Source organism: Quercus lobata, chromosome 2 (genome assembly GCF_001633185.2).
Source record: "Quercus lobata isolate SW786 chromosome 2, ValleyOak3.0 Primary Assembly, whole genome shotgun sequence".
NCBI lineage: Eukaryota > Viridiplantae > Streptophyta > Magnoliopsida > Fagales > Fagaceae > Quercus > Quercus lobata.
The window spans coordinates 16,739,560-16,754,197 of NC_044905.1; the positions used below are offsets into that span (position 1 = coordinate 16,739,560).

Genomic DNA, 14,638 nt, shown 5'->3' on the forward strand with positions numbered 1-14,638 from the left:
GTTCCTGTATTATTACCTATATATATTTTTGCCCGCATGATGAAGTATGTCTATTGGTGGTTGTGTTTCAGTTGCATGAGAATTGAAAGCATGCAAATTCCTAATGTGTACTATGAATTATGGACAACAATTCAAAAGCAACATATATATATATATATATATATATATATACACTATTCGTGCCAAAAGAGATCAAAGTACTAGACGCCACCGATTGGGTTCAATCAGTGGATATAAATCTTGCACTCAAACATTGGCTTAATTCCACGTTGCAGAGGCAGAAAGAAGGAAGAAGTTGCTTAATTAAAAGTCACAGTATATGGTGCACCCAACCAACGGGGCAGCACAAAATTGAATACAAAAACAATAACAACCATGATAATATCAATTAGTTTTAGATAAACTAGCATTAATTAACCTAAAGTAATGATTAATTAACAAAGAATTTACCCGACGACAATGAAAAATACCAAATGGTTTCAGCTGGTCTATTCATAGTGGTCAGTCTGCAGGGCTACAACAACGTATTGGACCCGAATATTCCGGTCCCTTAGGAGTTCTTCAAGCTCTAGCAGATGGGACAAAATTACTTTTCAAAGAAAATCTTCTTCCATCTAGAGGAGATACTCAGTTATTTAGTATCGGACCATCTATAGCAGTTATAGCAGTTCTACTAAGTTATTCAGTAATTCCTTTTGACTATCACCTTGTTTTAGCCGATCTCAATATCGGGGTTTTTCTGTGGATTGCGGTTTCAAGTATTGCTCCCATTGGACTTCTTATCTTAAGATATGGCTCAAACAATAAATATTCATTTTTAGGTGAACTATAGCTACTGGTTAAACTTTGCTTATCTGCTGATAATTATTATATCATATCAGATGTATGCATTTTCCCTCTTACAACATATGAGTTTCATGGCTATATGAGATTTATACATTATGAGAAAGATGATGTATCTGATCTATGCATTAGATACACTCTTCTTCTTCTTCGCAGCTTCTGAGGGTAGACTTCCTAAGTTCTAACCTTATCTTCATGACTTTGCTTCTTTAATTAGTAATTACGCACTAGGCTCCAGGGTCTTTAGTCTTACATAAAATGAGGATGGTCTCTGTGAGACAGTTCAACTTCAACCAATTGACAAGCAGCGCGAATACCTCTGAATTCCACTCAATTTACTTAAAGGCGTAACAAGTTGCTTAATAGGACTCATTCAAAGATGGTACCCAAATTATGGAAAATTATGATTAATGTAAGTCCTAAGGTTAATCTCACCATCGAAATAAATACTGAGCTAATCTACTGCCTTCTGGATTTCTCAGATGTTCTAGTCAATTTCTATTTTTTTTTGTGCTTCCATGAATACTCTTTGATTTTCATCTGATGTAGTATTGCAAGGTACAGCAAAAGTGGGCTATAATTATTTCAATCAAATTAAAATCGAGTTGATGTTTGATTTAGTGGTAAGTAAGAATTTAATGGTAAATTTTTTATGCTAACTGACTAAGTATCGATCTAATGGTCAACTATAAGAGAAGATATTTCATTACCTACCAAGGCGTTTTCTCTACTAGAGAAAAGCAAACATATTGGTTAGTGAAATGGGCTTATCATCAGACCTGCTCCACCTGCAATTCAAACCCAAAAAGGAAAAGGGAAAAAGAGAAAAAGGAAAAAAACGAAGAGTGTCGAAGCCTTTTCTTAATAGAAGGTATCACATAAAGACAAGATAATAATTCTTAGAGGACAAACTACTAATGTTCATGTTTAGTACTTCACCGCACATTTGGCGCACGCAAGTGGGACTTTGGGTCCATGACTACGTCACCAAAATACTAATAATTCAAAGGACTCGAACGAAAATCCAATCAGAAAAAATTAAATTTCAGAGTCTACCCAATTTTTGTACGTGTCTTGGAAAAAATAATCATGGTGGAACCCATATAATTAAACAAGGTCGTTATCAAATAGAAGCTCTGAATTTTCCAATCCAAACGTGTTCATCATATTTATAGCATGTTTGTGCAATAGTTGCAACTAGCTTTATTAAGACGAAAATAACCTGCATCTACATGTCAATTGCATCGACTATATGTCTTTCTAAAATTTACTTAACCCAAAAATAAAAACTAAGATTCTAAAACGCAATTACCAAATTAAGAAAGTACAAGCTGCAGAACTAGATTCTGAGGAATTGTACCAGAATGAAATCCCCACGAATACGCTTATTATGCTTTTGCTGTTTGCTGGGATGTTACTTTTTGATTGTGAACGTAGTGTGTCCTGTGTGCTGTGTATATCACTATAACTTTTTCCCTTCCTAATTTATGATAGAAATGAGTTATTTTAGTGTAACATTGATTATATTGGAGAAATAAGGCCATATCTCTGGTGAAGCAAAAGCAACAGCAGCATTAATGACTATATATAGAGGAATTTTCTTCTCCTTGAAAAATTTTGGGTGAGTTAATTTTTACCATGCGTGATAGAATTAGAGCACTCTCATCAGGTGTGCTAAATGTGCTAAATGCTATAATATTTGGCATTTGGCACATCAAACTCAAAAATATGAGCTTCATCAGGTGTTCTATATGTGTCATTTTTTTGAAATATGCTACAGTACGCTCTCAAATTTGAGAGCATACTGTTCACCTTTACTATAATTTATATTACTTTTTTATTCTTGCTAGGTCCATAGTCTCTGTCTCCTCATCTCCTCTTTCTTCCCTCTGTCTCCTCATCTCCTTCACCGAAATGTATCAGCTCTCTCTCTCACTTCATTTCTTTGCTCTCTCTCTCTCTCTCTCTACTCCACGTCACTGCCTCCCTCTCTGACGAAACTCAGGCCGGAGCATCAAGCCACGCCACGCCATGTCACACGAACCCGATCTACACTCTCAGATCGCTGTCCACCAACACAACCACACAACTCGACGAAACTCAGGCCGGAGCATCAAGCCACGCCATGCCATGCCATGCCACACGAACTCAATCTACACTCTCAGATCGCCGTCCACCAACACAGCCACACAAACCAGATCGCCGTCCACAAACACAGCCACACAAACCCGATCCACCACATCCACAACAACCCATGGCTTGATCACCACGCCACGCCACGCCGCCGAGCTTGTCGTGCCATCCACCACGTCATCGGAACCTCCCACCATCGGATTTCTCTTAATCGGCTTGTAGTGGTGGGTTTTGCCTTTGGGTTTGTTTGATTTGGTTGTGTTTTTTGTCATGCCGATCTCTCTGGTTGTGTTTTTTTTTTTTTTTTTTTTTTTTTTTTTTTAATTGAGGTGGCGTTGGTGGATGTGGGTTTGTGCCGATGGTGGTTGTCGGTGTTGTTGCGGCAGTGGTGATTGTACCGTTGTTGTTGAGGATGAGGATGATATGGAGTAATTAATATATTATTTTAATGTGTAGAAAATATTATTTTAATGTATAGAATTGAAGTATAGAACATCTGATAAATGGTATGTTGTAAAATGATGTGTTAAAATGATAAAATAGGTTTTTGATGTGTTAAAATGGCATTTTTTATGAGAGAGCTGATGGGAATGCTCTAAGGTAGTTTGTTGCTTTGAATTTGTCCAGTCCTTCAAAATTTTTGGTCAGGTTATCTTCACCGTGTTTGATAAATAAGGTGGTTAGGTGCTTTGGATAAGTCTAATGTTTAATACTTTAATATTATAAGAAAATTTTATAGGACAAAGTTTGACTACATACTTAGTTGTAATTTAAGGTTACAACTTCAATCAATATATTTTCTTTTTATATTTTCTATACTTACAAATTTTTTAGAAAATTGGAGATTAATAGCTATGTCATCAATCAAATATTTAAATTTTAAGTTTTTATAGTTCAAAATTATTCATGAAAAATAAGTTTATGGATCGAATAGTAAATAACATCCAATTTGCATGAAATTTGACATGTGTATTAAGAATAAAAAAAACATCAATTCAACGGTTGGATTTTCTAAATATGTAACCATGTTAATTGTTTTAGTAAAAATTATAACTTTAGACTATAACCAATTTTGTCCAATTTTATATATCAAGTTAGCATAATTAATATTTTTCAATTCGTTGATTCTAGTGATTATTATGACATTATGTTGGCCTTCATATTTGTATCATGTTGCAACCTTGTGCCAATTTTGTTTGTAATAACATTTAAAATAAAATTTACTTGATTGAATTTGAGTGTTTTGTTTATAATTTGACATCTATTGTTTCTGCCAGGGTCCATCTAATTGTTATATTTTGTAAAAAACACTTGCATTTAAAAAAAAAAAAAAACTGTAACATTAGTGGTGATATACTTTATTAGAAGAAATGAGAGAGAGAGAGAGAGAGAGAGGAACCATGTCCCCAACCCTAAGCTATCATATAATAACTCAAATGCTCAGGGATGACAAAAATTTCTGCCCTCCCCATCCTGAATCTATGGGTTTAATTTATTTAAATTATATATTAGTTAATTTATTTTGTTTATACATATCCTTTTTCTTTTTCTTTTTTGCATATTCTATTACTATCTCCTAAAACACTTTATTTCTCTCTTAGCACTCTCATAATTGTTTCTCATCATTTTCTTTCATCTCTATCTTATAAATGTCGAAATCAACTCATTAGAGATGGAAAAAATACTTTCAACTTGCCCCGACATTGATCCTAATTTGCCTTGATCCTACCTAGTGTGGGTTTTCCCCTCCCTGAATAAGGGATGGGCGGAACGGGGCACTACTATTCTAATCTTGCCCTAGCCCGTTGCCATCCCTTGCTAGAGCTCATCGAACACTACAATAGATTATAATTGTTTGTGAACCTAGTGTGAATGAGGTATTTAAGGGTAATCAACTTGCTACCCACTATAATAAAACATGTTGGAGAATATAAAAGTTTCTTTTAAGAAGAATACCTATAAGAAATATCTTAGGATAAAGTATAAGAATAAGTGGGATACGTTGAAAATAGATTGGATAACTTGAAACAAGTTAAAGGGGATTGAAACTGAATTGGGATGAATTGTGGCCAAGGGAACAATTGCTGTGACTGATTAGTGGTGGGAAAGGAAGCTACAAGTGTGTCTTTTAGAAGGCACTCGAGGCTGTAAAATTCTATGAGAGGGTTTTGAGAATGTTAACTTAGTACACATCATGTTCATGGACACTGTAACCTTTAAAGTAATAACAAGGACCCTTTTTCAGGTGTGTTTGTCACACCCCAACTCATCATTGGCATAATATTGTCCTCTTTAGAAGTGACACAAAACCTCTTTCCTTGAGGTTTTAAAATGCCTCATACCAATTATAGTCCAAGACATTCCATACAAGGCTTAGGATCTCCACTTACCTAGGCAATGTGAGATTTATTCAATATTTGGTTTTCCTACACCTCACCCCACTTAGGAGGTCTTTTTAATCTTCACAATCTACCCCATTATAGGGCGACGTACACATCCCCCGTATAGGACCTACCCACCATCTTATCGCAGATGCCTCAACTCATCATTGACATTATATTATCTTCTTTGGAAGTCACATAAAACCTTATTCCTTAAGTTTTTAAAATGTTTCATACTAATTAGGGTCCAAGGCTTACGGCCCTACATAGGCAATTAGAACTTAGTCAAGATTTTTTTTTTTCCTCACCTCAACTCATTTACGAGGTCTTTTGCCCTTTTGGATCCTCATAGTCCGTTGATTTTGTGATTTTTCTTCTCTAGATGATGGTTATGTTAAGATAACCTTCTATAAAGACCTAACCCCACATAGCTAACCTATGATAAGGGAAGAAATTAAGCATCAACCTCATTCACACTAGGTGAAGGGAAGAAATGAGAAGCAACATTAAAGTTGACACACTAGCTTAGTTGTATTTGTGATACTAAGTATCCATTTGGATAGCGTATCCAACGTTGCGTGTCCAGCGTCTGTCAGTGGGTCCCGTGCACTGTTCATGGGACCCACAAATATCTCTTTTCAGTCAAACTTTCATTAAAAATGGGTCTCACGATACTATTCACACATTTAAAAATTATTTTGTTACAATGTTTTCAGTTTTTAACAACAAGCGGTATCTAAACACACTTTAAATAGTTAAGGAGCTCAACTAGCTTGTTTGGTGGATATGGGTGGTGGTATTCGTGATGTCATGGAATGTGGTGCACCTTAGATGGCATTGAAAAGGGTTTTGAATTCTATCTCACGGGAGCTCATATTTTTAAAAAACGAGAGAAAAGAGAGATGTTTATTGCGTTAGAAGAACTATAATTGTAGCTTATTACATTGAAAGATGATGTGATATTGTGAGGGGAGCGCTACTTCAAGATTTGCTTAGCAAGTGGGTACTGCATTAAGAAAATGATAAGATGATCTTAACAATATCGTTATGTCTGTTTTGGCTATTTGAACTTGAAACAACAATTGTATGCCAATGCTATTTAAACACTCAATTGACAGAAACAATATTTTTTTCACAAAATTACCAAACACTTTATTGTGATTTTAAAAATGACATTCTTAAAATCAATATTTTTTTTTTTAAAGAGGGATGATAAAGATACAAAAAAATTTACTACAGTACATAACTTTTAGTCTTTTAGTATGTTTCATTAATCATAAAAAAGTGATTTAGACATTTATTTATTACTAGTTGATATTCTGCGCAATGCGCGGTGCAATTTGATAAATTTTGTAAAAAATTATTTTTGACCCATTGATTTCATGAATACTATTAATGTTAGTCATGATTAATCTATGAGGTTTTCTACTAAAACTAAATACATTAGGGGAAAAATTCTTCTAATTCATGCAACTAAGAAATGTCACTAGATCATAGTGAAATTGTCACCTACACTTGTTGGTTCCTTGGTGTCTTTCTTGTATTTTTTATGTTTAATCTATCAATTGGCTATAAAATTTCTAGAATTTCATGATACAACAATAGAAAATATTAATGTCATAGTGATGCAATAATATCACAATTTAACCTCCAAATTTTAATTGAGCTAAAAGTAGATCCTTACCAAGTATAAGCATCATATAGAAAACCAAAAATATAAATTGGCACATAATATGAAAAAATAAGCCTAAATAAATTACAATGCTACATAAGTAAAACCATATACATAAAATCTAAACAAAATATTTAAGACGAACATAATATTTTGAAAATTAGCATAGCTCTTAGAAAGAAAAACAAAGATATTGTGAGAAAATTATGGAGTTTAATTTTTAAGTCCAATGGAAATGGGGATTTATATTGGACAAATGTAGAGACAAATAATATTTGCCCAATTCATTGAATTTGTCTTTTGCAATTTTGCTTTAAAGTTAGTCTTATGCAAAAAATTGAAATTTTTTTTTGATTCCTATATTTCCTATGACTTTTTAGATCCATCCGTATCAATTCAAAGTATGTAAAGTCATAAATATACAAATTCTTTGAATTTTATTCCTACATTTCCCATGACTTTTTAAATCCATCCGTATCAATTCAAAGCATGTAAAGTTATAAATATATAAAAATTCTTTGAATTTTATTAATACATTGAAATAAATGCATTTGCCATTGCTTAATAGTTTGACATAAATGCTAAATTTAGATGAGGTGGAAACTTAAATGAGAAGGATGTCATACAATGTGCCACTTGGCAAAACCTCATACTTTCCCACATGAGGTCTCACATCAATATATATATATATATATATATATGTATTGATGTGAAGATAAATAATATTTGTCCAATTCATTGAATTCGACTCTTGCAATTATGCATTGAAGTTAGTCTTACGTAGAAAATTGAAATGTTTTTTAATTCCTACATTTTCCATAACTTTATAAATCCATTCGTTTCAATTCAAATCATGTAAAGTTATAAATGTATATAATACATTATTTGAATTTTATTTCTACATTTCCTATGACTTTTTAAATCCATTCGTATCAATTCAAAACATGCAAAGTCATAAATGTATACAAATTCTTTGAATTTGATTAATACATTGAAATAAATGCATTTGTCATTACATAATAATTTGACATAAATGCTAAATTTAGATGAGGTGGAAGTCTAAATGAGAAGAATGTCATACAATATATCACTTGGCAGAATTTCATATTTTCCAACATGAAATCTCTACTTTTATATATATATATATATATATATATTTTTTTTTTTGATGTTTGAAATCTAACCATCATATTCACTAATACGTTAGTCTATAAAGTTTACTTAATAAAATTTTTACTACTTTTAGGATTTTCCTTTTTTCAAACTTCTAAATTCTAATCCAAACTGGCGACTGATATTGCTAACACTTGACAGTCGGCAAGCATATTTACCGACTACCATTTCAACTCTCTAGAGCCCCACCGTGATGTTTAAGAAATAGACCCTATTTACTAGTCTTTATAATCTATAATAATAGCCTTCTTAGCTAGGATTCCCAAGTGAAATCGTTATGACCAATGAGGACATTATGACTACGTAAAAAGAATCACGTGACTTTGTTGGATTAGGTAGTCAAAATTAGCCACGAAGACAATCATGTTATAAGAACTTTTTTTGTTTGAAGTGGATGAATTTTATTATTCAAATTAAATGTTATAAATTTAAAAATATATTTAGTATCAATTCATGTAAAATTTTAAATAACATAAAACTCTAATATAATATTATATCTTGGAAGTGTACACTTAATTCTTGTTTGGGTTTTTTATTATTATTATTTATTTTTCCCTCTCTTTTTTATTTTATTTTATTTTTTTGAGTAAAAATATTCATTGAAGAAAGAGGGCTCTTGAGTCTTGACCCAAAATCTATTTTGGCATTTGCTCAAAAAAAAAAAAAAAACTCTATTTTGACATGGTTAGAGCATTAGTATTGGAAAATTCTAATGCTATTCTATTTTATCATTCTAAAACACCACTTTATCATTATACCATACTATTTTACAATACATCCAACATCCCAAAACTCTATTTTTATTAAAATATTATTTTTTAAACTTTCTTTATTATTTCTTTCCAACCGTTTTCAGTCTCATTTCCCGGGCTTTCCAACAGCCATTTTTATCTCTCTCTCTCTCTCTCTCTCTCTCTCTCTCTCTCTCTCTCTCTCTCTCTCTCTCTCTCTCTCAACCTCTAGCACCGGTTCAACACACAACACACACACACCCATGATACACCGATCAACCTATCCAAACCCATCACCACATCCACACACACAAACACAAACATCAAACCAGCAACAAAGCCACACACACAAACCATCAAACCGGTTGGAGCCAACAACGGCCACCACACCCACCACCCAAGCCACCGATCAGCAAACCCAAACCACCGATCTGAAACCCAGGCCACCGATTTGAAACCCAGACCACCGATCAAAAAAATCATCATCGGAGCAAACCCATTAAAAAAAAATCATCACCGAAGCCACCATCGAAGCTATCGATGATCAACCCAACTGATCAACAGATCCACTATTTCAAACTCACCATCAACCAATCCCAACCCACCGATCCACGCTGATCCAACCTCCAAAATCCAAAACCCAGGGGATGGCGATGAAGCTTCAAAGACGAGAGAGTGAGAAACAGAGAAGGAAGAGAGAGAAGAGAACAGAAAAAATGAGAGAGATGAGAGACAGAGGAGAGAGAGTCAGAGATAAAATATTAATTTTTTTTTTTACAATACTGCTATAGTGCAATCCTATCTTTAGAATTGTACTGTAGCAAGTATTGCAAAAAAATTTACAATACTTAACTTTACAATTCTCTAATGCAGATGATTTTAAAGCTGTAAATGCCAAATTTTCCCTAGATATGGCATTAGCATACTCCAATGCTAATGCCCTTACAAACTTACAATAATCAGTTTAAATCACCCTGGACACTACTTTTTTGGTGAGCACAATCACTCAGGAATCAGGACAGAAGTTTCAAATAAGACAAATGCAGATAATTAAAATTATCTGTGAACAAGTTTTCTAGCGTCTTCTTCTACTCTAGCATATAGATGGTTTGATGTACGGTGTGTAGTGCGTACGTGGATCATGGCCATTCTCCAGAATCAAGCAAAAATGTCAAAGATTCTATATCCAAACTGAAATTGTCCTCAAGACAATTATTTGTGGTCCAATCCTTGAACATTGTTTCGTCGAAAGGTAGGGACTGGTCAGGACCTTGCATGTTAGAGCTGTTGAAATTACAGTCCCCATTTCTATCTCCATTGTTTGATTGGAACTCATTGCAGCTAAAATTAAAGAAATCCGAGTCTTGAGCACAGGTCTCGTGTAGCTCTTCAGTTCCTCCGCGAACTTCGCACTTAGCCGAATCTTGATGATAACTTTGTAGTTGACTTTGAAGAGCTTGAGGCTTTAATGGGTCTATGGCTGTTGAGTTGAGAGAGTGGTGTTCATTGAGAGATGGTAATGCTGGGATTAGCACTTTGGTGAATCTCCTGGCCTTGGTTCTGATTACTTGGGTTGGAGTTGCTGAAGCCTGTGCTAAGTTCGATGGCTCAGCAGCAGTACTGTTGGGTTTAGTGGCTAACTTTTTGTCTTGAGATTTGCTCGGGGGACTCTGTTCGGCAAGTGGTGAAGATGTTTGAGCTTTGGCTTTCTTTCCCAGGGTTGTGTTCCAGTAGTTCTTGATTTCATTGTCTGTTCGCCCCGGTAGCCTTCCAGCTATTAGAGACCATCTACATACATAATATCAAGTTAATAACTCCTAAAATTGAATCAAACTTGTTGGGATAGAGATAAAAGAGTCTGAGGATCGAGAAACAACCTGTTGCCAAGAAGATTATGGAGTCTGATAATGAGTTCCTCTTCATCATGAGATATGTTACCTCTTTTAATGTCTGGTCTTAGATAATTCAACCATCTAAGTCTACAACTCTTGCCACATCTCTTCAAACCTGCGTTTTCAAATAGCACCATCAGCATTTGGCCTTGGAAAACGCTTCAAACATGCTTTTTTCTATAATGGGGTTTTACTAAAAAAAACAGAGAAAACAGAGCAAAAGATATTCAAAAATGGTTCAGAAAAAAAAAAAAGAAGAAGCTTTGATTGGATATGGTAACTAATATGTACCAGCTCTCTTGGGGAGGTATCTCCATTTGCCTTCTCCATGAGCTCTAATATAAGCAGAGAGTATTTTATCTTCTAAGGCAGTCCAGGCTCCTCGGTTGAGTCCTTCCTGCTTGGAGCAACATGGGCTCCTCCCCATCTCTTTCTCTCTCTCTCTCTCTTTCTCTCTCTCTCTCACTCATACGAAGGAGGTCCCATGGTGCCTTTATAGCCCAAAGAGTCAAGGTAATTGGCAATGAAGTAGGGAAGGTGATTTGTACTGTTAAACAACTACTACCACTGCTACTATTTTGTTGGGCCCGGAGGTGGCAGATCAAGTCTTGACGAAAGCAACTTTTATTTTATTTTATTTTTATGTGGTGGGGTTGGATTTCTGTGGATAAAAATCGTTTGTAAAGATGAAGGTAAAGACATGTTAATACTTTTTTTTTGGTTTAAAAGGAATTATTATTAATAAACAACTAAGCCAAAACGGCTAAGTTAGAGGCAACAAGCCTACATACACTATCCCCATTAGTATCAAAATACACAAAGTTTGCTATTACATCAGATGGGGGATTATCCCAAACAACAAAATTTTCCTGCATCGCTCCTCCAAGCTTAGCCATTGCATCCGCCACTCTATTCGCTTCCCTAAAAGCGTGCTTCACCCTGAAGTGCTGAAGCTTTCCCAGCAGCAATCTACAGTCAGCCAGCAAGGAAGAGTAAAATGCATTAGAGGGAGAATTGGAATGCATTAGCTCCACAACCACCTTGGCATCTAATTCAATCACAAGCTTCTGCACTCCCATCCGGACAGCCAGCAATAAACCATCCCTTAGAGCCCAAAATTCTGCTGTAATGCTAGTTGTGAAGCCAATAGACCGAGCAAAGCCACTCACCCATCTACCCTCACTATCTCTAATCACTCCCCCACCTCTTGCTCTTCCCGGATTCCCAAATGCAGCCCCATCAGAATTTAATTTAAACCATCCTAATGGAGGTCTTTCCCACCTAACGCTACAAATCACCATATTCTTCTAGCACCTAGTCTTACCCACACAATAATAATATTCCAAGGCCTGATTTTTACTAACATTATGTAAGTTTTCATTAACAATGCTATTATTGAACACCACAGAATTTCTATGTTTCCACAAGTTCCAAATAGCAAAGGAAAAAACATAAGACCACGGCACAGAGGAGAAATGCAAAATCTTACTTTGGCAATTAACTTTTACCCATTCAAACCAATCCACACCAGCAAAGGAACTAACCATATCATGGGGGACTCTAAGTTTAAACCAGAAATTTTTAGCCACCACACACTCTTTCAATAAATGACTAATTGTTTCCGGGAAATTTTTACACAAAGGGCAGCAACTCTCCCTTGTTATTCCCCTCTTAGCCAAAACTGATCTAACAGGAAGACTTTCATGCATACATAGCCAAAGAAAATGAATAACTCTTGGTAACATATCTAACTTCCATATCCATTTCCCTTGGAAATTTGTCTCCTCTTGATGAGAACCATTCAGCCAAGCATAGGCTGAATAAGTAGAAAAATCTCCATCTTTAGTGTGCTTCCACATGATCACATCTTCTCCTCTTCCAACCAATTGCCTTGGAATGGCTATAATCCTTTCTTTAATAAAAACCGGCAACTCAAAGGAAATAGCATCCCACTTCCACCCCTGTCCCGAATCCATAAAGATCTCAGACAACCTCATCTCCATCTCTCTAGCAGTCAACGGCCCTTCTATCATTACTCTCAATGAGCATCCCCTTATCTACCTATCCTCCCAAATCTTAATTCTTTCTCCATTCCCCACCCCCCAGCAAATACCCTCCACAAAGGTTTGAAATCCAGCTTTAATTGCTCTCCAATTAGGAGAACAAGTCAATTTATCCGGATCTCTAGCTCTCCTCCTCTCCGTTGAACAATACTTCTTCAAAATAACCTTTGCCCATAGACTATCTTTTTCCTGATTCAGCCTCCAATTTAGCTTAGCTAATAACGCCAAGTTCTTTAATTTCGCGGCTTGAATTCCAAGTCCTCCCTCTTCCTTTGGCCTAATTATCTTACTCCACCCTACCAAATGAAGTCTCCTCTTTTCACTCGTTGAACCCCATAAGAAATCCCTATTGATTTTATCTAACTTATCACAAAGGTGAGCAGGAAGGGCAGCGGCTTGCATAACATAATTTGGGATAGTAGACATAACTGAATTCACTAACACTGATCTGCCTGCAAAGGAAAGGAATCTGGTCTTCCAACCAGCCAGTTTGCTCATAACTCTCTCCACAATAAAATTCATTCTATTCCTTGGAACCCCTTTATGTTTGATTGGGAAACCAAGGTAATTCCCAATATTCACCGTGGCTTGAATGCCCAACCTTGAGCAGACTCTGCTCTTAACTTCAGCTTGCACATTAGGGGAAAAATAGATTCTTGACTTCTCCATGCTAACTTTTTGACCCGACTCCTCACAAAATTCATCCAATACTTCCGCAATAGCTTCACAACCATCCTCATCAACTTTAGCAAAAAGAAGTAAATCATCTGCAAAAAAGAGGTCGGAGATACCAATATTTTCTCTCGAGGCTCTCAAAGGCTTCCACACTCCCTCCATACATTTCTTCTCAATTAAATGGCCTAAGTACTCCATACACAAAATGAAGAGGTACGGTGACAAAGGATCTCCTTGACGAAGCCCTCTTGAAGGATTAAAGGCTTTCAACTTCCCACCATTAAACAAAATAGAAACCTTTGTGGAAGTGACACAACTCATTATCACCTTAATCAAATTATGAGGGAAATGGAAAGCAAGTAAAGCTTTATGTATAAAACACCACTCCATTCTATCATATGCTTTCTCCAAATCAACCTTAATGGCCATATACCCCTCCTTGCCTTTTTTATTATCCAAAGCATAGAATAACTCTTGAGCAACAAAAATGTTATCTACTCCTCTCCTTCCCTGCACAAAAGCTGTTTGGATAGGGGAAACGAGCTTACTAAGGAAAGGTTTTATTCTCCCCACTAGAATCTTAGAAACTATTTTATAAACCGAGTTGCAAAGGCTAATCGGTCTATAATTATTTAGGGACTCAGGACATTTACACTTCGGAATTAACGTCACAAGAGTCTCATTAAGCTGGTCCGGGACTATACCATCCCTGAAAATCTTTTTCACCTCCTCACAAACAGAATTCCCCACCTCATGCCAAAAATGCTGGTAAAAGCCAGCATGAATCCCATCCGGTCCTGGAGCTTTAAATGGCTTCAAAGCCCACAAACCACTCCTCACATCTTTGTCCACCACTTCCCTTCCCATCCAACTCCTCTCTGCTTCAGAAAGAAAACTACCAGAAAACTCAGAAACAGCAGAGCTTCTATAGGACAACTCAAACCCCGTGGCATAAAGCTTCATAAACCCCTTAACAATATGCTCCTTCACCGCCTCTTCCTCAACTATCCATTCTCCCATACCATCCTTCAAACACCTAATTTTATTCCTATGCCTCCTCACTACCGTATTCATA

General features: G+C 35.7%; 1 protein-coding gene across 1 annotated transcript; it reads right to left on the bottom strand.

The window, feature by feature from the left end:
• Positions 1 to 9,786: 9,786 nt before the first annotated feature.
• LOC115974765 (transcription factor MYB8-like) lies at positions 9,787 to 11,332 on the bottom strand. The gene is made up of 3 exons (XM_031095277.1): positions 11,117 to 11,332; positions 10,811 to 10,940; positions 9,787 to 10,721 (listed from the first exon to the last, which is right to left on the bottom strand). Exons 1-3 carry the CDS (start codon positions 11,250 to 11,252, stop codon positions 10,073 to 10,075), a joined length of 915 nt encoding a protein of 304 aa, XP_030951137.1. The 5' UTR covers positions 11,253 to 11,332; the 3' UTR covers positions 9,787 to 10,072.
• Between the last annotated feature and the right edge of the window lie 3,306 nt (positions 11,333 to 14,638).

What these genes read in the sequence shown, in the direction of transcription:
- LOC115974765 (XM_031095277.1), bottom strand. Translation starts at nt 11,252, where the DNA reads ATGGGGAGGAGCCCATGTTGCTCCAAGCAGGAAGGACTCAACCGAGGA. An exon ending in ATACCTCCCCAAGAGAGCTG is followed by an intron (nt 10,941 to 11,116) that starts GTACATATTAGT and finishes TTGAAAACGCAG; the next exon opens with GTTTGAAGAGATGTGGCAAG. An exon ending in CATAATCTTCTTGGCAACAG is followed by an intron (nt 10,722 to 10,810) that starts GTTGTTTCTCGA and finishes TTATGTATGTAG; the next exon opens with ATGGTCTCTAATAGCTGGAA.